Below are 27953 nucleotides of genomic sequence, written 5' to 3'. Positions count from 1 at the left end.
TAAATTCTTTTGGAAATATAGTGTACATCATTAAGGATGGTTGAATCTGCTCTCTTTTTTTACGCAACTTTGGTGAATAAGGGCCAATGCGTGTCTTTGTTTCTCCTTTCAGTACAGCCTGCCGTAGGTTTCTACCATCCCTTCTCATAAATATGACTTGCTGTCATTACTGCATAGAGAAATGCATTCTAGGGAATCTTTCAGAGCTAAAAGTGTTCATCTAATATGTCTAAAAGTTCACACTCAGCAAGTTATTACATGAAATGTTAAGAGATATGTTGACTGATGCCCAAAGACATTGTTTCACAACAGTTTTAAGGTCAGGTTTTGGTCAATTTTTTTTTTTTTTTTTTAAATATCTATTCATGGTGCAGTGGTACATGTGTTGTAAGGCAAAATTGTCCCCAAAGAAAAGTATTTTTGTTTTTGATTCACTACTATTTTACCATTATTAACCTCACATATAAAACTTGTGAGACACGTGAAGGTTCTATTGTCATTCTAGATAGTAAATAAAATGGCTATATTTGTGTTGCAGATGTTGTGACCCCTGGTTCCCATCACCACCACTGTAAAGAAATCTAAATCATTTTCTCTACAATGAACAACTTCATATCAATCATCACTTAAGTTATGAAAATTTTGGATTACCCTTTAATTCATTCATCTGCGGTCACTTATTACACGTCGTTGGCACTAAAGATGTAAGTGGTGATGTTTTAATGCGTGAGCTCAGCTACAGTGGACCAGTCTGCCATTGTGAGTAAGCCAGTGGTGCGCAATCTACAAATATTCAAAGTGAGTTAAAGTCGTTCATCCAGTCAAAGCTGACCGGCAAGTGCATTAGAGGCAAGAAGCCATTCACATTATTGTAGTTTTGTAAGGTTTCTAGCATGACACTGACTAGTTTCTGCAAATATTTCAGTACTTTCCAAAGGAAAAAAAGGTTCTGAATAACATCTCGTTCTGTACAGAGGCAACTGTAACAAAACACTGAAGCAGCATTCATGTTGAGCAGGTATAGATCTGAGAGAAGGATGATGTTTTACAGTGTAGTGGTAGACAGCTAACTTAAAAAAAAAAAAAAAAAAGATCTACATCATTTCCCCCTTCCAAATGTACTCAGCCAAAACAGTACTGGTGTCTGAAGTTTGCTTCTTCAATTTTACAGCTATGAGGCTAATGTATGAAACAAGTGATGGAAGCTTACTGCCCACAGGGATGTGCCATAGAATGCTCAGTGAGGGGAGGCGCCACTCAGTAAACACAGAATAGCACAAACCATTTTAACACTGCTGTTATATTTTTAAGCACTCCACATACAGGACTTTATATAGGCGGCTGCTATATGTTCATGACATTAGTGAGTGCACCGCTCGCCCACCGATCATCCATCAGTGGCTGTAATTCCAACCAATCAGCGCTCAGTGGCAGTACTGTTAACCAATCAGCACTTGGTGGCAGTAATGCTAACCAGTCAGCACTCAGTAGCCGTAATGCCAACCAATCAGCACTCACTAGCTGTAATGCCAACCAACCAGCATTCATTAGCTGTAATGCCAACCAACCAGCACTCAGTAACTGTAATGCTAACCAATCAGCACTCGGTAGCTGCAATGCCAACCAGTAAGCATTCAGTGTCAGTAATGCTGACCAATTACCACTCAGAACCATATTACATAAGGAAAACACTTAGTATTGAGAATTGATCTCATTACAGTATCAAAATGAAACATCAGGATCAGAACCATCAGTATTTGCACATCCCTAAGGGACATCCATTCATAAACTCCAGATAATCGAATGTCAAAATTAGTCAGAATTTACATCTCTATAACCCCACTAGTTACCACTGCCCAAGTTACATGCCTAAATTGATAATACACTTGCCTCAGTATTGTGTTAACTACATTTAGACTACTTTCAGTAACTACATTCAGACTTATTTGCATAGCGTCTAACAACGCTATCCATAAAATAGACAAATAAAATGAAATAAAGAAACAAGCTTTAGACACCAAACATGCCCTGTCTGATGGACATCTGTGGTGAAGGGAAAACTGTGCAGATCTGATTTAAGCACTAATGGCTGAAGACATAAAGGTGCTGTCATTTTGAGCTATTCTGACAGTGAAACACTGGTTGTACTCATGGAACAAGAGTCTCAACTTCTGATAGCAACGACGGAGGACTACCAAACAAAGCATTAACTCCAGAGACCCAGTCAGACCATCACAGCTGAAGCTTCTACACAGAGAGCAAGAACTCCACTGTGACTCAATGGGATCACACGCGCAGTCAGACCGAAGGCGTTCTATGCCCACACAGTTCAGTTTCTCCAGTCCAAGACTCCAAGATGTATGTGCGGTCACTTTTTTGGGTTAGTGGTGGCCTTTGTTCTTAATATGAAGCGTCTTCACCTTTTAGAATACATCCAGTATTGCAGCTATTCTATATTTGAGCACACTCCATCACAGGTCATCTTATCTCTTAGAGATTGTTCAAACTAATGTCCACTCTACCAAGAAATGAAGCCCTTTGTGCTGTGATGTTTTGGGAAATGGTCTGGGGTGGTCCTTGGGGTCACCAGAAGGTCCAGGCCTCAAGCTCCAGCACTCTGAAGTCACTGGTCTCAGACAGACTGCAGTTGTTGAAAGTGTAGCAGGGGCTGCTCCTGCCCAGGTACAGTGTCTCGTCCAGCCACAGGCCAAAGTGACCACTGGGGAAGTGAAACAAAACAGGGAGAAATCATGAGGCCTACAACGGAAATGAGGTCAGTAGACATTCTTGTATTACTCTTTCTTCTCTGTGTTTTCTGTCTGTACTGCATTTTGATTTGATAATGAGTCAAGGTATCATGACAGCTCCTTTATCATATTTCACCATATTATTTTGCTCAGAATTACTTCTAGATATGCTGAAATCACAAATGTGAACCTGTTTTACTGCATTTTTATGACACACATAAAGTGAGGCAGGTGAGGCACCATCACTGTATTTCAATGCTGCTACTACACCTGTATAAAAATGACAATATAATTGTACATGACTCCTACATAACTATACATTGTGCTTACTACTAGTTACTATCGATCAATGAGCAACTCATTTTTCATTTAGCAATTAAAATGACCAGCTTTGGCCTACTAAACTACAAATGGTGTTATTTATATTGCAACGTTTGCTAATATAAGTTTCAGTATATTCATGTTTATTCAGACCATACATTGGCTGTTATTCATCAAATTTGGGTGCAGTATAGTCTAATTGTAAAATGAGAGCAAGCAAACTTTAGTGACTTTTGTTACTTATTTGTTTTAGTTGTTTCATCTTCAGCATATCTGTATGATCAAACTCACGTCTGGTAGGAGTGCATGTAAATTTGAGTGTAACAGTTTAACAACCTCAAAAAATGGTTGATTTGGGGTTTAACTAACCAAAACTATTACCAATATAATCTGTAAAACCAATATGCATAACTATAATATGAATATTCACAATAACAATACTAATAATATGTCCACACTGCAATTCAGTACAAGGAAGACATGCTTCCTTCACATGCACACTGGTATAAACGAACGAAATTATTCTACGTTCTATCTGAAAATGTATTACTTGCTTTTATTTTATACTACTGACTCCGCCCACAAAATGAACAACAGAAAACACAGCAGTGCAGAAGCATCTCATTCACTGCAATAATACAAAATTTAAATGTTATTTTAGGACAATCATCACACTGCATGATCCCATCATTCTAACATCTTAAAAACAGTAAGACATTTTGTTTATATCACATTTTATTCGCTTTTATTTTAACAATCTAAGGTCAGGTTAGTAGGGAGGGCAGTACACTTAAACACAGTCATCGGCTGACAAGCTGCTAAATGCTGTCATTTTATAGGCACCTTACTGAACCAGCTGCCGATATGTAAATGAGGTGTTGCTAGGCCGGCGCTTGATTTCACGCGCCAAAGCTGATTCATCATGTGTGCTCAAAGTAATCAGACGTACAGCGGTTTGTCCATCATTAAAGCTGCGCTCTTTTTTCTGCAACTTTGATGAATAAGGGCCAGTCTGGGTTTAAAAGACAATCGGACAATTTGGCTGTAAAGAAACCGGAACCTTCTATACAAATTCACATTCGGTGCATATTTAGTTAATACCTTCCACCACCAATGGCAAAAGAATCCAGGTCTCCTTTGATAAAGAAGGAATTTTCACCTGTCCAGCGGAAACTCTGAGAGAAAAACACCACCAGAAGGGAGAAGACAGAAATGAAAACCCAAACATCATATTGAAAGAATAGAAGAGAGCAGACTTTGGAAAATGTCGTCCTATTTTTTAAGCATCTAGCAAAAGTCAGGCTTCAAGTATTACTGCATGTGGCTGAGTGATGTACATTCATCCACTCTTATACATAACAGGGACTGTGCTTACATGGGAAGATTTTTGCCAGTCCAATTGAATACATTCTGTTTATAGATTAAGACTGAGGTGTTTATGCTCACTCTGCTCAACAATCTGATGGAAAATCTCAGTTAACATACTCACTACAAGTAACTCACGCACATGCGTGGAGAACCACTTAGTGTAGACGTGATCATGACAACGAGCATCATGTGAGTCCAGTCAGAGTGAGATGAGCAGCAGTGAGCAGTGCTTGTGTTTTTAATGACTTTAAAATGTCACACTCAAGAAAACGTGCTTCACATGTACTTATTAAAGAAGGCCGAGAGGAAAACGTTGTGTTCCGAGACACAAGCTGGACGTCTGTCCCACCGCCGTCTTTTAAAGATTTGTCTCCTCTGCAGACCAGTTTCTGCTCCTCCATGTTGAACATTATAAGCTTTCGCTAAGACACGACACACATGCTTAGACTTTCTGATTGGGAATATAATCAGATACAGCCGTTTATATGGTTATTATTCTTCTATTTAATGGATTATTTACAGGATTACCCATCTTTTTTAATCAGATAGAAACTGTATTCCGAATGGCCTCAATCAGACTAGTGTATTCCGACTGAGGTGTTTGAAGGTATTCTACTGCAATTGAGTTATTAGTTGGATTATTAGGCTGCATGTACAACACCAATAAAAACAGAATACGATGATTTGCAAATCCTTTTCAACCTATATTCAAGTGAATACACTACAAAGAAAAGATATTTAATGTTCAATATTTAAGGCATCAGATTCAAAATGAGTGAATATTTGCAAAAAGCAATTAAGTTTATCCATTTGAACATTAAATATCTTGTCTGCCTTCCGCCCGATGACCGCTGGGATAGGCTCCAGCATCCCCCCCGCGACCCTGACGGAGAAGCTGGCTGGCTGGCTGGCTGGCTGGCTGGCTGGCTGGCTGGCTGGCTGGCTGGCTGGCTGGCTGGATGGCTGGCTGGCTGGATGGCTGGCTGGCTGGATGGCTGGCTGGATGGCTGGCTGGATGGCTGGCTGGATGGCTGGATGGCTGGATGGCTGGATGGCTGGATGGATGGATGGATGGATGGCTGGATGGCTGGATGGCTGGATGGATGGATGGATAGTGTATTCAATTGAATATAGGTTAAAAAGGATTTGCAAATCATTGTATTCTGTTTTTATTTGTTGTTTTACACAACGTCCCAACTTCACTGGAATTGGGGTTGTAAACATGGCTAGTGTGTCACGCAGTTTGAGGCAATTATTTTTTACTCCTTAGCTTTGTAGCAAAACTAAAAGAATGAGCCAAACAGGACTTGGCTGATCGACTAAATTTGAGGTTAGAAGAGGAAAACTGTGTACATTTTATTGAATTAATAGTGCCATGTGTCAAGGCTGTAATACTTACAGTAAAATAATACTTAGTGCAGTTTTAATACAGGAAACTGGTATCTGCCAGTGACTGACTGTTCAGTTCTCCTTTGTAGGAAACGTGCAGTTGGTGAGTGTTCTTCATCCATGATACGCTTATAGAAGCATATTATTTATCCCAATAACAAAATTTATCATGATAATGACAAAATATAATCATATTGCCCAATTCTAGGTGTGTTTATGCCTTTACCTTAAAGCGAGGGTGCAGCAGAAAGAGGAAAGTCTCTCCTGTACCATAAAATGTGTCGCTTGGCCGCAGTGAGTTAGAAAGGAAACTGCCAAACACCTGGGAGAGATTAACAGAAAGAGTCTTACATGTGGGAGGACTACCAATAAATAAATGGTAGTACACGAGCACAACAGAATAAATTAAAAAGAGACTTTGTGATTTTTTTATCTCTTGTATGCCAACATACAATAAGTCAAAATTTATCTCAAGTGCAAAACATAACTCAGATGAATCCTTTCTCTGAAACAGGAGGGAAGAGTCTCATCTAATACCTGAAAATAACTGCCTAATGCGCTCCGAGATGGGACGTAAATATCGGATGTAACGTGAGTTTGGAATCGCATGGAGTTACAATTTCAAAAAATCTGTCCAATCTGGTGCTGCTGAGGAGGAAAGTGTCTGACCTGCTGGTTGTCATCTCTGATGAGCAGAAGGACGGGTGAGTCTGAAACGCTCAGTTTCCTGTACAGGGTTTTGAGGCTGGCGCCATGTTTACTCGTGCTGTAGGCCAGCTTCCACGAGTGACCAACCGTACGTGGAGGCAACTCACTCGAGAGCTATGGAGGGAATAAAACACAGTAACTGCTTAATAAACAATTATTTCCGTAATTGTAATTCTTTTAAGTAATATTCAGAATTTGATTACTAAACACGGAGCTATCTGAAATCTATGCTACACATATCAAGACATTATTATTAAAGTGGAATTCCACAAATTTTTCTAAAACTTCTTACATGATGTTGCTAATATGCAAACAAAATCATTCAGAATGTTTTGATCTGAAATGCTTCGGTCCAGAGAAACTCGCAGAGTCAGAATTTCTTACAGTGGTGGTGACCGGAACCAGACGTCCGAAGTGTTTAATGCTGATTTATACAAAGGGTAAATGGACTACTCCTATTGTTTAATTGGGGAGGCTTAGTTGTCACTTGGTGTGATAACTAACCCCGCTGCGCTTCAGCCAGGCTAGCTCTCACTGCGAGTTGGTTACCCGACACCAAGAAGATGATTAAAGTAGTGATAGATGTCAATGTTATTTATACACAGTATCCAAAAAAAAGTTACTTTCATGGTAAAATTGTCTTCTTGGAGAATAGCCAAACTGGTATTTTGCAGATGATGGTGCTGTGGGAATACAAGACGACTAAAAAACAGTTTACACTACTTGAAATTGTTTAATTACATAAAGATCTGTGTTATATATTATATCCTGTGCTAAGCTGTGCCTCTAAGTGCTTGTATTCGATGTATGTATGCACTGCTTGTATTCTAAATGCATGCACTGTCTCACCTCTTGGATGTGCTGTGCGTTCAGTATGAGGCTTTGCTTTAGAATGTCACTCAGTCCTTCTGGTTCTTTATCTAAAGAGAGCAAGCCCTTCCCCCTGCTGTCCTCCACACACACAATCTATACACCGAGACAAGAGTGGATTAAAAGAAGAGTTTAGAAAGAAAAAGCTAAACTGGTAACAAAGTGCCCACCAACTTTCAACTGTGTATTAACGACAAACCTTCAATGCTCCAGCAGTCACCACTAACACATCCTTGTGCACACACAGAAGTGGGCGATATGGCAAAATGTAATGTCACAATACTTCAGGACGTTTTTTGCGATACACAATGTGTCACGATCTACTAAGTTAGAACAGACAAAGTAGTGCCACATTTTACAAATACTATAAAAAACCTATGAATCCAAATACTGGTATTCAACATTTCACACACTGTGCTGCACTAAACCCAGTTAAACAGGATTAATATTGCTCTCCTACTAATCAAATCAGTTGGGAAGTGTTTTTAAGTATTGACGATATCCATAATACGCTCAGAAAGGCACGCTGTGATGTAATTTATCATAATAACCACGGTCATACTGCCCAGCTTTATGGATACACAGCCAAAATCTTTTGACACGGTGTTGATCAGCAGCTCTTAGGCTTCCTTTGTAAGCGCACCCCTCCCAAACAAACCGAAACACACCTGCATCCCTCTATATTTACATTAAACTCTCAGGCAACCACTTCTCCATGCATCATTTGATACATTCAGTTCACTGAACCAGTCACTGACAACTATAGCTGTACGCAGAAGTCTGACACCAGGTCAAATGAGAGGTTTTTGTTGATTTTCGAAGTAAAAATAAGTTAACACATCTACAGAGAACATATTGCTGCAAGTTCAAGTGCACAATTTCTATTTATTTGTTAATTTTAACATTTTTGGAAAAAAACTAAACAAAAAAAAAACCATGCCTTAACTTTAGCACAGGCCAAAATCTGTGTTTTATTATTTTCCCAACATGTTACAACTGTGTATTAAAATGTGCAGAGGTATGTTCTTTTGTAAAGGATGTGTTCACTTATTTTAATCAAAATCATTCAAGAAAATCATCTCATCTGTCCAGGGGTGCTTATGACAGCGCCCAAGTAAGAGGAATTGCCATAAAGCAGCTTAGGAGTTGTGATTAATCTTTTTTTTTTTTTTTTTGGTTTTACAAATAACAGTATGTGATAGAGTGACAGATGAATTGTTTTTATACCTAAATCATTAATTAAAATATTAGAATCTACAAATATCATAAGAACTTTTATCATGGCTTACATTAACAACACTGTCTTAACAGGTTTAAAATACCCCAAATGGCATCATCCCTAAACTTTACACATATTAAAAAGTCAAAGACTTGAATATGCATGAATATGAATATGCATGATTATGCAAATTGTAAATGCCTCTGTGCCTCCTGGTTTCCAAACTCCACCCCTTCCCTTCACTTCTCTGAGCAGAGATGCACAGGGGCACAGCACAAATATTCAAACAATCATCCTGTAACATAAAATACAGAGATTTCTCAAATCATTACCCATTACAAGCTGTTCAACTAATGCCTCATATAGGGCTGGGCAATATGATGATATTAATCTTTATTGTGATGAATTACATCACAACATGATTTTCCACGCATATCAAGGATACTGCCAATACTTAAAAACACAGAACAATGACATGTTTGATTACAATGAGAGCACAAGTAGACACATATTGTGCAATATATAATTCAGAATTTATTTATTGTGATATTCAATTTTTTGCTATATTGCCCAGCTCAAACTAAGTAAAAAGAAAAAAAAAAAAAAAAGTGGAGCCGTGTGCCTAAAAGCACAACAACTGGCAGTCTGGCACACTATGCTCAGCGTTCAAACCTCAAGCCAGAAAACAAATAATCTCACAATACTGCAGTAATGAAAAATCGCCATTACATATTTTGCATGAAACGTTCAACCCAATCATAAAGCGCCAGAAGCCGCATTTCTTTCTCCCACTCACCTCCCACTCGTCCCCCGCGCGTCCATCCCTCGTAGACTCCTCTTCTTCCTCTTCTTCCCTCTCTCCTTCATCAATAAGCACAAAGTCATCTTCATCTCTCTCCGCCTCCTCATCCTCACCTCCCTCCAGGATGCACAGGTCCGGCCTGTGCTGGGTCAGGTAGGCGTAGAGCTCGTCTGAACTGCACAGGTCCACACACATGGAGGGAGAAACAGAGAGAGAACTTTAAAGAACACTGAAAGCACAGAGTGTCCCGTGCAGGAATCATGTTCGGTATAGAGTGATTTCCAGTAACAAGCACAGTTTAATGCTCACACACAACTACAGAACTGAATAATTAACAGATTGATAGTCAAATCAGGAGAGCAGGAAAGTCACTACACTGTGCTGGACACTGGACACTCACTACGCTGTGCTGGCCCCCCAGAACTGGAATGAATGCATCAGACTGTATTTCGTTATTTTTAAACATCTTGAAGCTGATGCAACAAAAACATTCTTAACTTTCAATGCAGGTTAATGGATAATTCCCTAGCCTAATAATTCAAACACTGAGTGTTGGTGATGGGAACCAGATATGATGGTTACACTGCATATATACCCATTTTAGTTACTATCTGAAATGACCAGTGCTTTAAAAAAAAAAAAAAAAAAAAAAAAATGATAAAAGTGTTAAAGAATGTTTTCTGTGGAGACTACTTTGCCTTACAATGGCCTGAATTTCTCTTTCCATTTGTATCTTATAAAAATGTCTCAGTCATCAGGCACCATATTTGTACATATTCAATGCAATAACTTTATGTGATGTAGCTTTTTGAGGCAGTAAACTCTTTATATGTCTGGTTCCTATAACCACTATTGTGAACAATACTGATTAGTAAGCTTCTCTACAACACACCAAACCACTCTGAATGACTTTTTTCATCTTCAGGTTTGAGATATACAGAGATTTTGATTTAAGAAAATCTATGTATTGTAGGATATTTTGTTCCAGGTCATTTTGGACCATTTTAACTGGTCCATTCATCATTTTGATACAATGTAAACGGCAGGTGAAGAGCACAAAATTGGAGATCTTATCTCTTGATCTGATCTTATAATGATGATTTTCTCATCTACAGTAGGGCTTGTTACCCATTTATTTTGTGAAGAAAGTAAAAATGGGTGTGGTTATTTAAAGATACAGATATCTGAATCGTAATATTCATTTGATCATTTCATTCGTATTCGAATAATGCATGTATAGCTTGCAAAAAAAAAAAAAATGTAATGCATTATGCATTATTTTTAAGTGACAGTGCAACATAGAAATGCAGAGAATGTTGGCACATAAGCAGCAGCTCATGTTAGGTGCTATCTAAGCAAAGTTTTTAAGGTAAAGACCTTTTCTCTAATGTACAAAGCAAGGAGGATGCTTGACCTTTGGTTTCCAACCAGCATTTGAACCCACTGGCTCTACCAGGGTGTGCATTCCTGACCCACTGCTCCACTGCTGCCCTCACCTATCCTGCTGCATGGTGAACCAGGCATCTCTGCAGGCTGTAGGTTTGGCTTTGCCCAGCTCCAGCGCTGCAAAGCCCTTCTTCTTTGCGGCCTGAGGCTTCTGACGCATTCTCACAAACATCAGGGAGCTGGCACAGCCTTGGCCTGGAGATTACAGAGAGAGAGTGAAACAGAACAAAGAGCTTCTCTGTTTAACCTTTTTCTGCAGGCCTTCTAATGGCCGTTCTGCAGAATTGGAATCGTGTGAAATATGTGTCACATACTCAGTTTGTATATTTCATCGGTCACGTTGCTTAACTGGCCTGTGAGCTTCACTGTCGTATATTTTATTTTTTCCTCATTGAGGTCCATTTATAACATTTATAACATAATTAATTTTTACCTGACCATTTTCACCCTTCTCCTTATCCCCTTATCCCTTAGAAATAAACAGATTATTTTTTATTACTGTGTCTAAGGCAGACATGACATAAAAGATAAGCTGACCGGTGTTATGCCTTGATGGACTGTTTGCAGCTTACTTTTCATATATGAATAGAGAGTAAATTATATGTTTAGAACCTTTAACAGTATTTACGTTGATTTACAAGAGAAATTCTGTTTTCCTTGATAAAGACCTCACTTAAACATCAAGTTTTTCTTATTTCTGGAGTGGTGAGGCTAATCGTAATAAATAATTGAAGTCTATGTTGCACCAATTAGCGCTGCACATCTAAAGTCTCTTTTTTTGCCATTTGCTGTCCTTTTTTGTAAATTACAGTATAACATGCATAGCCAGAAAGCACATATGTAAGTCGATTTGATGTGGTTTGAAGCAGGTGCATGGTGATACAGGCATGTATTTAGCATTTAGTTTGCATTTAGTTGTCAGTTACATTGTAGTTTTCGAGTGTAAATTCATTTTTCATCAAACTATTAACGAACTCTTACTGCAGAAAAATCAATACCGAAGTAACGGATTGATAGTGCTAATATGCAAACGATACAAAACACAATGCCAACAGATCTTATTGGCTGTTTACGTTTACCTGAAACCTGCTTCTTCAAACATGGTTGCTGCTCTGTTCTACAATCCTGCTCCAGTTCTGTGTTGGCTCCTCCACAGCAGAAGGTGGCAGCGCTGCTCAGCACAGCTGCTCCCAGCGTCCCAGAGGACTCCAACGTGAGCTGCTCCAGCTGCCGCTCCACCTCAGCCATGTCTCGGCTCTCCCCACCCTCCTCCTCGCCCGTGCTCGCCTCTGCACCCGTCCTGAGAGAAATGTGGAGGTCCCAGGTCGCTGACCTCACCAGTGCAGGAACAGCATCTGCCTTGGACTGAGGTGTGGCACTGTGGATTTCACTTTGGCTCTCTTTGATTCTGTCTTTTGAGGGTTTGCTTTTTGAGGACTTCTTACGACCTTTCCACCTAGGAGGACAGAGGGGTCACTGCTGATGTTTTTGATCAAGAGAGCATCAAAGTACTAAACTATGTTACATGGTAGGACACGTCCTTAGTCCCAACAACCTACAGGTGAGCCTACTTCTGAGGGGTAGAAAAATCTACCCATGTTTAGGTAGTGTGTTTAGTCAATGGTGCCAACTTGCTGGCCAAAAAGTATTTTGAAAAATGTATATGATAACAACTCATTAACTCATTTGGGGCAGTCGTGGGCCTTAGGTTAGGGATCTGGCCCTGTGACCGGAAGGTTGCCGGTTCGATTCCCAGGGCCACAGGCCATGACTGAGGTGTCCTTGAGCAAGACACCTAACCCCCAACTGCTCCCCGGGCGCCATGGATAGGGCTGCCCACCGCTCCGGGCAAGTGTGCTCACTGCCCCCTAGTATATGTGTTCACTAGTGTGTATGTGGTGTTTCACTTCACGGATGGGTTAAATGCGGAGGTGGAATTTCCACGGTTGTGGGATCAAAAAAGTATCACTTAACTTACCTTAACTTAAACAAACTGCACTGAAATGCACTTCACATGTAATAAAGATCAAAATATATTGTAATAGAGCCACTGTACACTGACCATATTTCTGATTACTGAGGGGTCAAAATTTTCAGAGTCATCAAAGTCTATAAATTCAAAATGAAAAATTGTGATTTTTGATGAGCATACTCCATTCACCACCAGAGGACAGTGAAGAGCCAGCAGACAGTACAAAGCACAGCTACAGCACAGAGCATGGCTGATGAGTTGATAAACATCAAGCTCACTCTTCGTATAGATTTAATGGATTTTTTTTTTGAGATATCAAATTTTACTTGAATGTCTATCCCTAGGTTAGACATAATTGTAAAAGAATGCAGCTCTATTTTGTCTGTATGGACAGACTCCCCTCAGCTAAGCCCCAGTACAGACCTCTGTGTGGATTTGCTGAAGTGAACGTGGGAGATGTCGGAGAAGAAGCTGACTGTTGCCAGGTTGTCCACACTGCAGGAGAACAGATACTCCTCACAGCCGTTCTCCTGCACCAGAGGGAGGGACTTATGAGGGTCGAAGAAGATCTTGTTGGCCGTCACCAGGAGAATCCCAGAGACCACACCCTAGAGACAGAGAAATGAAAGAACATTGAAAAAGTCATTAAAAAAAAAAAACAAAACAAAAAAAAAAAAAAAACACAATACCAGAATAACAAGAACGCTGCCAGATGTGATCATTGAAAAAAAAACTAATTATATCTAGTACAATCTTTAAAGCTCTGAAAGATGAAAACATAGAAATGTTGATGAGTAACTTTGTGAAAAAACTGAAAAACGTACTACTCCATTCTTATTAACCCATTCATGTTTCATTATTCTACATAAGTTACATGATTACTACAGAGCACTGATCGTACTCTGTACTCACTTTCCGGTCAGTGATGAAACGACAGAACAACTTGAGGTAAGGCATGTCTGTTGGCCCCGCCCCCTGTGCACACTCAGGCGGGAGAGCCAATAGGCACAGCTGGCCATCAGGCATTGGCACCGCCTCCACGTCCTGAAGGTAAAGAATGCAAAAACAATAATAATTATAATAACAATAGTAATAATAATAATAATAATAATAATAATAGTAATATTAATAATAATATCTTTGTTTTTACATTGCACAGTTTATCTTAAATCAGCTGGGAGTTTTGATCAATTATTCACAAAATAATGCATTTAATATTTTCTCAAAGGATTCAAACTAAGCTCTGAACTTAAGCCACATAATCATACAGTAATTGCAAAGAAGCTGCATTAAGATAAAAAGAAATCAACTGAATGAGCTTTGATTAAGCTACAAATACATACCCAGTTGTACAGTCATATGCAAAAGTTTGAACACATCTTGGAAAATAACATGAATCGCTGAGTTCTTGTATTTCATGTAAAACATGTTAAAAAAAACTGCATTGAAATTAGCAGCACACACTTAAATGTGTTCTCTGTAGAGGACGGTTTAACTTTCAATCAACTGGAAAATCAACAGAACACATAATTTAACCGGAAGTACATTTGCATATGACTGTATACATGGCACAAAAACCTGTAAAAGGACAGCAAAACTAGGCCTGGGGAGGTTTATCGTGAAGCTAGATTAGCTGGCTGGGGAGAAAACTGACATAGCTGAAGGTGGTCTAGAGCTAAATACAATGCATCTGATCAACTCAACTGAGCAATCGCTGAATGTGACTCATTAACCAACAAAAACACCTTTGTTCAATGTCTTGTGGGTGAGTAATTTAACGGTAAATCACTGTAAAACCAAAGACAAACTACCTCCTCAACACTACTGAACAGATACGGTGTTGAAACAATTGTTACAGTTTTTCCAAAAAAGTTCCCACCACTGATGGACTAAGCTTGAGTCAGAGTTTTCCAGACTGTACCAAAGTTCATTTGCTCTCTTGTTCGCCAGCAAAAAGCAGTCAATTAAAAGCCAGCCTTGGCCAGTGCACACATTCCCCATCGCTCCACGAACGCTGCTGAGTTAGAGAGAAAGAATTCAAGCTACTCACCAGTAGCTTGTCATATTCTGCGTCTGTTGACGGAGAAACAGGGGTTGTGGGGGTCACAGCATCCATTCTGGGCTCCGAACTTGGACAGAGGTCAGGGTTTGTTGCCGTAGGTGGCTGTCCTTGGGCGGGAGAGGCCTTGCTTTGGGGGACACGGGGCTTCTAGAGAGGATTGAGTGGAGACATATTGTTAGAGAAAAGCACAGGAGTCATACAGCTTTAAAATGCCACTAATAGCTCTCTCACTTCCCCATTTCATTTTCTCAGTATGAGACAGGCCCACTCTTGACATCACCACACAGCTGATGAGGGAGGGGCAGACAGGGGGGAGGAGAGCAGAAGCAAACCAGAGGAGGAAGAGACGCATAAGTTATATGTAGGTAAACAACATTCCACGGAAATAAAAGGGGCAGGAAGTACTTCACTTCCTCTGTATATTATGTCATTTAAACAGCACACATTCTGCATGAACTGCTGTTCAAAGTCAATGTTTTTCCATAACATGCAACCAAATTGGCTGCAAAAAATGATAACACGGTAAATCTGTGAAGCTACACTGTTTTCAAATCATTAGTTGGAAGCTAATTAAGAAACCTTAGATACATTTACAACGATGAACAGATCTGTAAACGGACAGCCGCCTCAGAATGAAGATACAACAAAATATTCTTGTCCCTGAAGCACTTGTTGAGTCATATTGTCTCGATTGGCCCCTTCCAATCCTGTCCATGTGCCTTGTGTTTACTTCCTGGCCGTCCACGTGCTTCTTTGTTTTGATTCTTCACTGTCCTGCCCCCTTGTTTCTACTTGTTTGTTTCTACATGTTTTCCACCTGTGTCTTGTGATCCCTTGTAATCCCTTGTGCTATATACGCCCCGTATTTGCCCTGGTCTGTGTTGGTCTTTGTATTATATGTACTGTTCGAAGCATGTTGTTTGGATCCTGTGTTTCTTACGTTATGTCTGGTTCCTGTTCTCTATGTGTTGGCTCTATGACCCTGGACTGTCCCGATCCTGATTCTGGATTTGCCCTCAATAAATCTTGCTTTTCTCAGCACATGCCTCCGCGTCCTCATCGCTCCGAGTTACACATATAAATTATATGACACAATTCTTAAGATTTGTTTTCCAGAAACTACTACAAATTATCCTGTACCTGCTATGAACTAAGAGATACAGTACTATGAAAGTCACCCATCATTTCTTTATTTACCAGCCAAAACAGCCAGTAGGGAAAAGTTATGGTGGCACTTTATTTTGAGTGGTACTTCTCAGATAAAAAAAAGCACTGAACGGACTCTCTGTAACATATCAAAAACATATGAGGGTCAGGATTATGTTTTGGGTTTTGCGTAATGGAAGTAACATTAAAGATACATCTTAAATGTAAGTAATGCATCAACAGCATCTACAACATCTACAACATATTTACTTCATGTATTCAGATGTTAATTAAAGTGTTACCAAAGCTGTTTATTTTGTCAATGATATGAAAAAACAGAAAACATCAACAGAAAAGTACAAATAAGTCTCAATAACTAAATATGATTTTTTTCATTCTTGCCTTTATTACTGCTTCCGTTCTTTTCAGAGGGCTTACTTTCAGTTTTTCTGTGAAATCTCAAGAAACCTTTAAAGATCTGTCTTAGAAGTGGGTTGCATTTTCTGCTTCCCACAGTCTAAACAATCCCAATTACAAATTTAGACTCATCAGTCGAAAAAAGACTCACTCCGCATCTCTGATGTCCAGTTTTGTTGTTTTAGTGCTAATTTTCTGTGTCTATTTTCCTACGTTGCTTGACTTGTACTTAATGGGTTTTTTAAATGAACGAAGGATGGTCTCTGACATTTGCACAGTACTCCAAGTTGTGGTGTGGACCCTTTATTTACCATTACTTTGGGTTAATCAATCAAAACGTATAGCTTTTTCTTGTTTTCAAGCCAAATCAAGAACAAACCATTCGTGGCAAACCAACAAAACATCATCCATTTATTTACTACTCTAAATATTTACACCATACTCAACATATCACACCACATTCATTTTCAAGCACATGACAATAAAACCACTTACAAATATGAATGTAATATGAAATTTATGTATGTACCTGTGTGGTTGAAAGGGCAGAGCAGGTGGCTGTGGATTGTGTAGTATCTGCTGGTCTGCCACTGAACTGAGAGGCCACGCTAAACACTGTGTCCCCCTGATGAACCTGTTTAACATGCACAGAAAAGTACAGAGGTGACTAATATTCTGAAAAATGGCAATTAAAATGTTTTTCTTAGGTTAACAATTTTTCAAATGTATCACTAATTCAAACATCAAAACAACCTGATTTATATATAGGGTTAGAGAGAGAGAGAGAGAGAGAGAGAGAGAGAGAGAGAGAGAGAGAGAGAGAGAGAGAGAGAGAGAGAGAGAGAGAGAGAGAGAGAGAGAGAGAGAGAGAGAGAGAGAGAGAGAGAGAGAGAGCGCAGTAGTTTGTTTGATAAACATGATGCAAACTACTGCCAAATACGATGACCAGCAATATATCCTGTATCCAATGCATAACCTAATGATTTGCATTATGGATCCACTGCACTGGTAGAATCTGCTAACCACACAGACCAAATGCAAATAGCTTCTACCATCCTGTTCCACAACACAGCATCAACTACTCGACACCTACTGAAACCACCTGCTAAGCTTTGAAGGGAAACCTCACCAATTTTTAAAAATGTCTGCACAATTTCCCCATCAAGACAAAACCAACGTAATTCAATGTGGTGTGATGTGAAACGCTTCTTTCTAGAGACACTTACTGAGTCAGCCTTGCTCAAAGTTGTGGGAAAGAGTTGAAAAACGTCTCTAGAGACTCCCTCACAGAAACCTATTACATGAAATAGATTTAACGATATATGCTGCTTGATGCCTCAGACATTGGCGAGAGGCATATGCAGGGTACTGAGGCAAAACAGTCCCCAAAGAAAACTTGAAGGGTTTCTTTTTTTTCCTCATGATACACATGGCTAGAAGACAGTTTTACAGTAAATATCAACACTATTTTATGATCAAAACCACCTTTACTTAGAGAAATAATTTCTCTTTTTCTGTCAACCAGTATTCATTTAAACACTAGTTCTATCCAATATTGTTATAAGTTGATATATATCATATTAGAATTTATGACTATTTATTTATTCATGACTATTTTACAATCATCAACATTACACATAAAACTCAAAAGAACATGCAGGTTCTCTGGGGGTTGTGTATAGTAAATAAAATGGCTATATTTATGTGGTAGACATGGTTCCCACCACCACCACCACTGTAAAGAAATCTGAACTGAAACCATTTTACATCAAACCCATCTGAATGACTTTGTTTACACCTCAATGATTGAATTATGCATTTGATTTAGAAATATCAATGGAATTCCCCCATAAGCATAAATGTGGCGGGCCTCATAGAGGCCACTGAAATTGATTATTTGACATCAACCCAAAATCATGCCAAAACAAATCATGATTGATTTGAGTCTATAGTAGCGGACCTGATCTTGACCGTCCATCTGAGTTATGTCCATAACCAGCAGACCAAACAGCCTACATTAGGCTCCTGAAATGGGTCACAGACAATTGCCTGCTGGCACAGCACTCTAAAAACGTGCACATGTGTGTATTCCCGAGTTAGGAATCGCTGTTTTATTTTGATATTTTGGCATCACCTGTCACTGAATGGGTCTGGGATACAGCAAATATCCAGAATTATTCTCATTTCAATTTTCAAAAAACAAAACATGACATAATTTGAAAATACATGTTTCCCTTTAAATTGCATGCAAATTTCATGAACGGACTAAAACAAATGACCCAAGATGACTTGGAAAGACGTCTGGTTCCACTGACTTACATTAAAAGTAAAGCATGTTTTTTCCTTCTCCTGTAAGGTTACTGTTTTAGAGATATGAGGTTTTCTTCCAACAACTGCAATATACAACAACATATAATTATACTGAACAATTTCTTGTTTACTGAATTCTTACAAACTTTTGGCAAATAACAAATAGTTTGTAAATATATATATATATATATATATATATATATATATATATATATATATATATATATATATATATATATATATATATATATAATACCATACCACTTAATGCACAAATAACATGCATTTATTGACCTCAGCTAACAGCACCAAATGTACAGAAAACTGATTGAGCCAGTATGAGAGACACTATTCTCATCACTGCAGAACATTTTCCGTTCCCTAAAACAGACAATAAAAGTAACCATCTCGTAACTGCATAACTTCAGCTATGACTGCACTCATTTTCCAACCACAGACCGTAAAGACTTTTAATGGAACATCCATCAAGGCACAATAACATGGTGTTATGAAACTGAGGGGCTCTTATTTTAGCCAAAGATATTAAGATGTTACAATTGAATAGTGGCTAAACCTTCTAATTCTGTAAATCACCACAGAAATACACAAATCAACAGAATACAATATGCTAAAAAGCTGAAAGGAAGAAAAAGCTACACCAAAGCAAACGTATAAAGCCGACATGCAGCCTGTGCTGATGTCCTTCAGTAACTATACCACAATGAACAGCACTTACACAAGCACTCAGATCTATTCTCATCATTAACGCAGAACTAGGTAATTACCAGAGCCTTTTTAGACCATTCTCCCCAATTGGAAAGCTTCAGCAGAAACTTCTGAAAGTCCATGAATCCAAACGGCTAATAATCAATAATGAATATGTGGCTTAAAAGTGCTGTACTGACAGCTCACAGCGTTTTGGTGAACTTTGCTCAGTAGCCTTCTGTGAGTTTCAATATGATGTAACATAATGGCCATAATATCAGTAAAGGCTTCTGTTTATCTGTAAAGTATGAGGGTGTAGCTGACAGTAAAGGTGTTTGCGGCGCTCCAGACTAACTTTTTACAGAACCGTCCCTGCACCGCCCAGAATAACTGTCAGCCATTCTCAATTGAAAGCCAGTTACGATAACTTTCACACAGGCCACAATTTTCTTACATTCATTCCTACACATTTTTCCAATATGTTCAATCCAGCAAATAAACAGTGACCGTGTCTATATGCACATCACAATACGATCATCTGGAGTTTAGCACAGGAATCAGGGTTTTCAGCAACCCTTACTCTGATTTCTTTCTTTTTTTCTTGTCTGAGCATGTGCACAAACAGAAGACAGAGCTATCCACGTAGAACACCAAGCAGCATTCAACACACCACCTACTAAATGGCAACAAAACACTTCTAGAGCAATGCTCAAACCAACTACGTGCTTGATCCAATGAATAATTTGCATGTTCTTCATCTTCTAGAATAGAGGTACCTAATCCTGGTACTGAAGATCTACCACCCTATACATTTCAGAGCGAACACACCTGGATCAGCACTACTGATATGTATTTTACCTTTATTACCTGGTAATAATCAGGTGTGATAGATTAGGGCTGGAGCTAAACTCTGCAGGGTTGTAGATCTCCAGCACCAAGACTAAGTATCCCTGCTCTAGATGATATGATGTACACTATGTAGCCAAAAGTATGTACATACACCTCTTAATTGTTGAAGTCAAGTGTTTCAGCCACAGCTATTGATAACAACTTGATAACTTGCAATCAGTAAAATGGGTCGTACTGAAGAGCTCAGTGACTCAGTGATGGCACTGTCACAGGAGGCCACCTCGGCCACAAGTTAGTTTGTCAAGTTTCTGTCCTGCTAGATCTGCCCCAGACACCTGTAAGTGCTATTATTGTGAAAAAGGAGTGTCTAGGAGCAACAACAGAACAGCCACCAAGCGGCAGACCACACAACCTCACAAAGCGGGGCAGAGTCCCAAATGACTACTATAGAGCTCCAAACTGCTTCTGGAAGCAACATCAGCAAAAGAACTGTGCGTCAACAAAACAGAACACCTAATCAGACCAGGGGCACCTAAATTTTGCATATGACTATACACTCAGACATGCAAATCATACATACGCACCTAGACTATAAATACATCAGGCAGCACATTCTTTTCTCAAGAAGAGAGACACAGAAAGGAAGAGAGAGACCTTTACTCACCCCTTGCTCATTTCTCCTGCTTGACTCACCCGATGATTCCAGCGTTTTGTTTGCATCAGATGGGAAAGCAGCCTCTGTGAAATCGACAAACAAAATGTTAATCTAACAGCACCTCCTACACTTCGTCATCGCTGATTATTTCTGTTCTAGCCTTTTTCTGCTATTTGTTTCATTTGCTTCACTCATTCTTACACCGTAATAAAAATCAAGATGAGTTCAGTTTAAATATAGGTTTGTGCTTTCCCGCTCTGCAAAACCCAAAACGTTTGAGCCATTTATGCTGGTAATGTGGATTTTTACCAAGAGTGACAAAAACATATGCAACCCAGCATCTCTCTCTCACAAACGCACACAAAACAGTTACTGTGCGAGGCAGATTCGGTGTGATGTTCACAAGATTCAGCTCAGTAGCATCAAATCACTGTTTATTCCGCTCTTATTAAAATACATCAAATTCAGGTAATAAACATTAATAAATACTATAAAAAAACATGACTGTATATGGTGTATAAATACCAATATAAGTTACGATTGGTAGTGGGCAATGTAATGTTCGGACTTTTGTCAGTGATAAGCACATTCAATGCAGCTTACATATCACGTCAAACAACATTTAGCAGTTATAAGCTGCTGCATACCAACACATATGCACCATGGGTTTATCTATAGACGTGTACTCATGATATGTTATAGTTATCGTGATAAATTTGGTCATTAGGATAAACAATACACATTTCTGAGGATATCATCAGCATTTAAAGAACACATTACATGCTTCATTACAGAGGGTATAATTAATCCTGCTTAACTGGATTTAGTGCAGCAAATATAATAATAATAATAATAATAATAATACGTGTGGATTATTATTCTTGTTTTCCATTTGATGTTGTATAATCTTTTACAATAAAAAGCCAAACATGTTTTAGTGACCCATTCATTTTAAATACAGCGAATCAAACAAGCGCAGAACATACTTAAACTGTCTGATTGGGAATGTAATCAGATACAGGTGTTTACATGGCTATATTTCTTCTACTTCACAGATTATTTACAGGAGTACATATTACGTTCAGAATATCTCGTTCAGTATTCCGAATGGCCTCAATCAGACTCGTCTATTCCGACTGATGCATTCTATTCCTATTGAGCCATCAGTCAAATTATTACTGGATTATCAGGCTGCATATAAAATGTGGCTAATTTGAAACAGTGCATAAATGGTTTTTCGTTGCAAGGGGTGAATTGCATTTCAGGTTTTTGTTCACAGTTAGGGTTATGCCACCACCTGCACAACTTATTCAAGCCAAAATACCACGATATGTATTGTGTATAATAAAACTGATGAAAAGCCAAGATAGTTAGAATCAGAACTAAAATAAACACAAACTATGTTCTAAAATGAAAGTGAGAGGAAAGTGATGTGCGAGACAAGTAGGCTGGCTCTGCGGGGCTCAGCTTTCGTAAAAGAGGGCGGCAGAGCACAGTAAAGAGAGGAAATGTGGGCCTTTTAACTCCATCTTAAAACACACAGACGCTCATTCTCTTTAACAGCATTACCTATGCAGATTTGATTACACACTGCATTCCCAGGCCAAAGTCATGAGACTAACTTACTTAGCTCATACTTTTTTAACTGCAAAGCTCCCTCATGCTTCATGCCCAAAAACTTGCACTTTGAATCTGATCACACCGTAACATTACTTTCCCCAACCAAGAAAAATACTGAAACCTCCATGTTAAAAGTCCATCTACTGTTAAGAAATCAGCAGCAAGTATGAGGTAAAACTGTAACCATGGCTGGGAGCTGAAGGTTGAAGGTTATCTCTCTCACCTTTGAGGTAATACTGCCTCAGTTTTGGGTTGCGGATGTGATGCCGTCCGGCGCTTCCCTCTGCTGCAGTCAAAATGTTCCGGGCTCCGTTAGCGCGGGAGGTGGTGTCCCACGATCCCGTGAAGAAACCCGGAGGCTGGGTGACGCCTGCAGGCATCTTGGTGCCCAGTCTGTGGGTCAGCACAAGAGAGGTCAATATAACACAGCCATGGTTTAGCCTCATCAGCTCCATTTCACCATTACAGGCCAATGATCAGGCATAAGCAAAAGTCAGAGCACTCCCGGGTAAATTACATGTTTTGTTGATTTTCTAAGTGACATTATTTAGCACTTCCACACTTAAATATGGCATTTTTGCCAAGTTTAACATATTGGGGGGGGGAGAGGAAAACATAACATAAAATGTGCTATAATGTTTGCACAGGCCACATTTTAGGTTATATTTTTTGCCCCCATATGTCACAATTAGCAAATAAACAGTAATTGTACATTAAAACGTGCAGAGGTGTGTTCTTTGTACAGAATCCGTTAACATATTTTCACACAGAAAAAAAAAAAAAAAAAAAAAAAAAATCACCAAAACATAATTTGATGAAGGGTACCCAAACTTTTGCATACGACAAAGTGTTTGTTTTACTGGGAAAATCCCTGAATTTTCTAATGACTCAGTATGACAAATTCTTAGTTAGACGGTCAGCTGATGTTTGGATGAGGCTGCTATGGTGAGCCATCAGGTTACATGGGGAACTTAGACAATGACTCAACCACTAAGCTTCTAAACTATTGACCTGAATTCTACTTATTATTAGGCAGTCAATGCAAATCATACAAAGAAGCTGCTGGTGTTCGCAGAAAAATGAAATGGCTACTCCAGAGTCCAGATCACAACATCACTGAATATGTTTGGATCGTGAGACACTTAAAATGCTACCAACTTCTAAGACAGAGCTTTGGAGGTGGGAAAAAAATGGAATAAAAAGCAGCACTGCTGTGTCTGATCCACTCATACCAGCGCAATGCGCCACCACATCAGTGTCCGGAGTCACTGCAGCGCTGAGAATGATCCACCACCCAAATAATACATGTTCTGTTGTGGTCCTGACCATTATAGAACAGATGGACTACAGTCTGTAATTATAGAACTACAAAGTGCACCTATAGAGTAAGTGGAGCTGATAACATGGACAATGAGCGTATTTATTTATCATATACTTTTATTAACTTTAACAACTTATGGAACAAAAACAATGTATGATCAAAAAAAGATAAATCAGACAAAATGAGTTCAACATTAACGCTGACTTCACTGTTTACAAACATAATTATCAGAGAAAATACATAAAGAAAAAGGCATAACGAGCCATCTTCCCAGATTTGATGACTGTATGATGACTGTTATTAACAGGCTCTCTATACTTGCACGAAATCTCTTTTTAATGAAACACTGGTCAGCGGTCAACACTACAGAAGTGCTGACGACAACTGAAACTCACTCAAAATAACACAGCATGATTTAACGTCTTGTGATGACAATAGTATAACATTATATTACCCAACAGGGGAAGTCAACAGGACTTCTGTCATCTACTCCCTCTAACTGCAAGACAGTAAAGAAAACACTGAGAAGAGCTGCTGGTCCACCTGTCTGAACTGTTGACTCCAGTAGCTTTTAAACTAGCAGTGCAGCAAGGCTAAGCACAAGCACTGATTTTATACACCCAGCAGCCTGACCTCTTTCAAGCTAAAGTAAACCTACAGCATTGCCTTCAGCTCACCTATCTGATTCTCAGCAGGGCAAAAGAGGTTTCGCCGTACTTATGTGTAAACATGAGCCAACATGTATAAGACTGAGAAGGACTGGCCTGTTCTTGACGTTGCCAAAGTAGCTGGCTCTCGTCTTGTCTCTGTGCTGCCTGTAGTCCATCGTTCCTTGTGCTGGGTCTAGAAGCAGGCCAGTCCCTGGAGGCCTTCAGTGGACGGGATAAATGACGTAGCATTTCTCACCTGTGCGCACAGCTGGACGCATCTTCCTCCTCTTTTCCTTCGTCATCCTCGCTTGGCAGAAAGACCTGCAGTGAAACGGTGGAGAGGTTGAGTGTTTTGTCTACGCATATCAGAAACGGAAAAATGCTTCCAGAGCTCATTTACTGAAATGTAGACGCTGTGAGGCACAAAACAGAAGGTTAATGTGCATTTGCATGTCAGTCAAGACGCTCTTCAGCCCAGTTGACAAGGGGGGCGGTTTTGGTTGCTGGAGCCTATCCCAGGAGTCATTGGGCGGAAGGCAGTACACACCCTGGACAGGCCACCAGTCCATCGCAGGGCAGAGGCGCCCGGTCACTGGTATGAATTCAAAATATGAACGGGAAAATCATGTAACACTGAATATGGTGTCTGTTTAGGAAAAAAGCCCATCAGTTTGCTGATTATGTACCGAGAGCTGAAAGCTCCCCCTCATTGCTGTGAACTGCGCAAGCGGAGTAGCCAAAACAAGTTTTTTTGTGCATTTTTGAGCCAAACACTACAGACTATTCATGATATTTTTTTGCCAGATTGTACCGGTGATTTCAAATATCTTCTCCAAATAATAATGAGTTTTGAGCTTTTAGGCCTCTCTAATCAAAGTAATAGGAACCTGGTCTTGTATGGCTGGAAATAACTGCCTGGTGGTGTTGCAAAGATAGCCGACCAAGTCAACACACTTTCCTATAAGGGTTTGGTGTAACTCACCTCAGCTGTTGAACAACATAGTAAAGAAGCAATTCTATCTTTATTCAGCAGACAAGCGATGCCAGAGACAAAGGTTTTACCCTTTCTGCCAAAAAAGGAAGCTAAAGTGAGGTTTGGTATAGAGATAGCTATGATAGCCACGTTGCTAACTTTAGCTTTTAGCTCGTCCTCTTCATTTGACAAGTCGTTTCATTTGAGTAAACCATTCTCTTCACGGCAATGATGATTTAAAGACATCTGCATTCGCCAGCTAGGGAAAAAAACAACAGTTTTATATAAAGGCCCTCCCACCTTCACAATACATCACCAAAAGGGGCTCTTTTTCTCTTTTTGAATAGGAAAATCTGACTCTAGAGAGCACTCTGGCACCACTGTAGCATGCAAGTAATCATATTTACACCAGATATAGGGAGACTGTTTTCATTTTGGCTCAACTGTCCCTTTAAAAACAATCTGAAATGTTTCAATTCTTTTACCCAGGCTGAAGTATATCTGTGAGGAAAGTGATCAGCATTTTAGTTCAAATGTAATTCTCTTAGTTGGGTTTAATTTCATTCTTTTAATCTACCGGACTGCTACTCTTGATCAATTTCAAGCTTTAGTGTTTTGTTTAAGACCGAAACGAAAAGAATAAACCCTCACAAACTTCAGCTCCCATGCAGTTAGGGAGCTTGGTGGTTACTTGAGTTTTTAAAGCTCCTTTTCGGTCGCTACTGTTTCGTTATTTCACCTAAGTAAATTAGCTGGTATCCCAAAACTGTAGCACCCTGCAGCTATAAAAATTAAAAATAGAAATAAGTGGGTTCCCCAGCAGCGCCTGAAATTCAGATGGGCCATCTTGAACGAATTGTTCCGTTCCACCTTAAACAGGGCAGGAGTTACAGTAAGACTCCAGACGCCAGAATGGCACTGCCGAACCATTTAAGGTGGAACGGGCAAATTCGAACAAGAAGCCGGTGAATAAGCAGCTGACTTCATTCTCGAATAGCTCTACCGCTTCTGTCGCAGTTCTCTCACATCATTATTGCATAACACGACATTACAGACATTTACAGAGCTCAAATGCCTTTTCAGGCGGAATTCAAAGCAGAGCAGCAACGACGAGGCCAGATACGGATTTCATGAAGTACAAAAACAATGCAGCTAGCCTAGCTAGGTTAACTAACCAGCCCCCGGTTTTCGCGAGCAGCATAATTCCAGTAAATCCAGTATAAGAGAGGCTGGTCGCTCTTATGTAACTCCTACAGAGCAACAACACATTTATCTACCACAGAACACGAGGACATTTCGCAGCAATGCAAGAAGCAGTATAAAGACAGACAACTCACCTTCCCATCAGGGTATCGTCTAATCTGCAGGTTGCTGCAGTGTGTTTGAGTGTCTGGATGGGATGAACACTCTCCTGTTTCTACCGTAAAGAGCTAATGGTGGGCTACAGACGGCAAAAGCACGCCGCCTTCTGCTGGATCAAGCACAGAGGAGAAAGGAGCAAAATAAAAGGGAGAAATGTGTACACAAATACACGGGGCCTCTGAGGTGAAACGTTGATTGTTTTTAAATAAGGCGTGGCCACAAATTACGATATTGAGGCCACGAGTTCCTATACTGAGGCCACAAAATACTGTATTGCAGCATGAAATTACTATATTGAGGCTACGAAGCACTATACTGTGGCCACAAATTAATATATTGATGCCATAAGTTACCTTTTTCATCACTTGTGGCCTCCATATGTTAATCTGTGGCCCCACCTTATTAAAAATATTCACCCTCACCCTAGGCAGATGGGTCATTTACACACATATACAAAATGTAAAAAGAGAATCAAAGAGAACCAAAGAAGCAGGATTGGTGCATAAAAGAGGAATGCCACCCAATTTTTAAAAATTCTGCATAACTCAGTCCTTGACATGTAAACAGTGATTCCGAGTGTTTGATGTGGAATGGCTCACTTTAGTGAAACTTACCTGCGTGTACTTTGTCTACAATAGTGGGGAAAGGAACCAGGGGTCGCAGGGGTCACAGCGTCTACAGCGCAAACATATGCATTTTATTTAGTTTTATTTTTATCTAGACAGTGAACCTCATGAGTTTTTAAATGTAGTGTTAATAGTAGTAAAAAAGGATACGGAGGCTACTATATTTCATAGACATAATAATATTTTTTTAAATAAAATAATAATAATAACAATAATAATCATCACCACCATCGTCATAATAATAATAATAATCATCATCATCATCGTCATAATAATAATAATAATAATAATAAATCTGTAATTAATAGTTTTAAAAATGTTTATACCAAAACTATTGCAAAAGAATGTCTCGGGCATCAGGCAATGCATCCTCAAATACTTCATAAAATCGCTTTTCTGTGTTTTTAAACGTATG

General features: G+C 39.4%; 1 protein-coding gene across 4 annotated transcripts; it reads right to left on the bottom strand.

Annotated features, from left to right (window-relative positions):
* Positions 1–274: 274 nt before the first annotated feature.
* On the bottom strand, positions 275–27117 carry si:ch211-15d5.11 (oxidation resistance protein 1). Of its 4 annotated transcripts, none has more exons than XM_017707835.2 (16): positions 26888–27117; positions 24692–24898; positions 22830–22999; positions 20996–21069; positions 16997–17101; positions 14893–15051; positions 13755–13886; positions 13266–13450; positions 11950–12326; positions 10921–11065; positions 9419–9599; positions 7383–7499; positions 6495–6647; positions 6052–6147; positions 4170–4243; positions 275–2719 (listed from the first exon to the last, which is right to left on the bottom strand). In XM_017707835.2, the coding sequence occupies exons 2-16, from the start codon at positions 24751–24753 to the stop codon at positions 2584–2586; spliced, it is 2166 nt and encodes a 721-aa protein (XP_017563324.1). In that variant the 5' UTR covers positions 24754–24898; positions 26888–27117; the 3' UTR covers positions 275–2583. The 4 variants fall into 4 exon arrangements, 3 of the variants coding, with proteins under 3 accessions (XP_017563324.1, XP_037397917.1, XP_037397916.1); XR_001858286.2 differs by lacking the exons at positions 275–2719; positions 4170–4243 and adding exons at positions 5501–5531; positions 5836–5906; XM_037542019.1 differs by lacking the exons at positions 275–2719; positions 4170–4243 and adding an exon at positions 5579–5906.
* Positions 27118–27953: the final 836 nt, after the last annotated feature.

This window comes from Pygocentrus nattereri, chromosome 10, assembly GCF_015220715.1.
Source record: "Pygocentrus nattereri isolate fPygNat1 chromosome 10, fPygNat1.pri, whole genome shotgun sequence".
Taxonomy (NCBI): domain Eukaryota; kingdom Metazoa; phylum Chordata; class Actinopteri; order Characiformes; family Serrasalmidae; genus Pygocentrus; species Pygocentrus nattereri.
The sequence above is the reverse complement of the archived record's forward strand: the minus strand, read 5'-3'. Positions and strand labels throughout refer to the sequence as shown.

Bases quoted from the DNA above. Each gene is read 5' to 3' on its own strand.
- si:ch211-15d5.11 (XM_017707835.2), bottom strand. From the start codon at position 24,753: ATGGACTACAGGCAGCACAGAGACAAGACGAGAGCCAGCTACTTTGGC. The intron at 15,052-16,996 runs GTACATACATAA...AATCCTCTCTAG, and splicing joins CTGCCCTTTCAACCACACAG to AAGCCCCGTGTCCCCCAAAG. The intron at 11,066-11,949 runs GTAAACGTAAAC...TGTAATCTCCAG, and splicing joins TTTGAAGAAGCAGGTTTCAG to GCCAAGGCTGTGCCAGCTCC.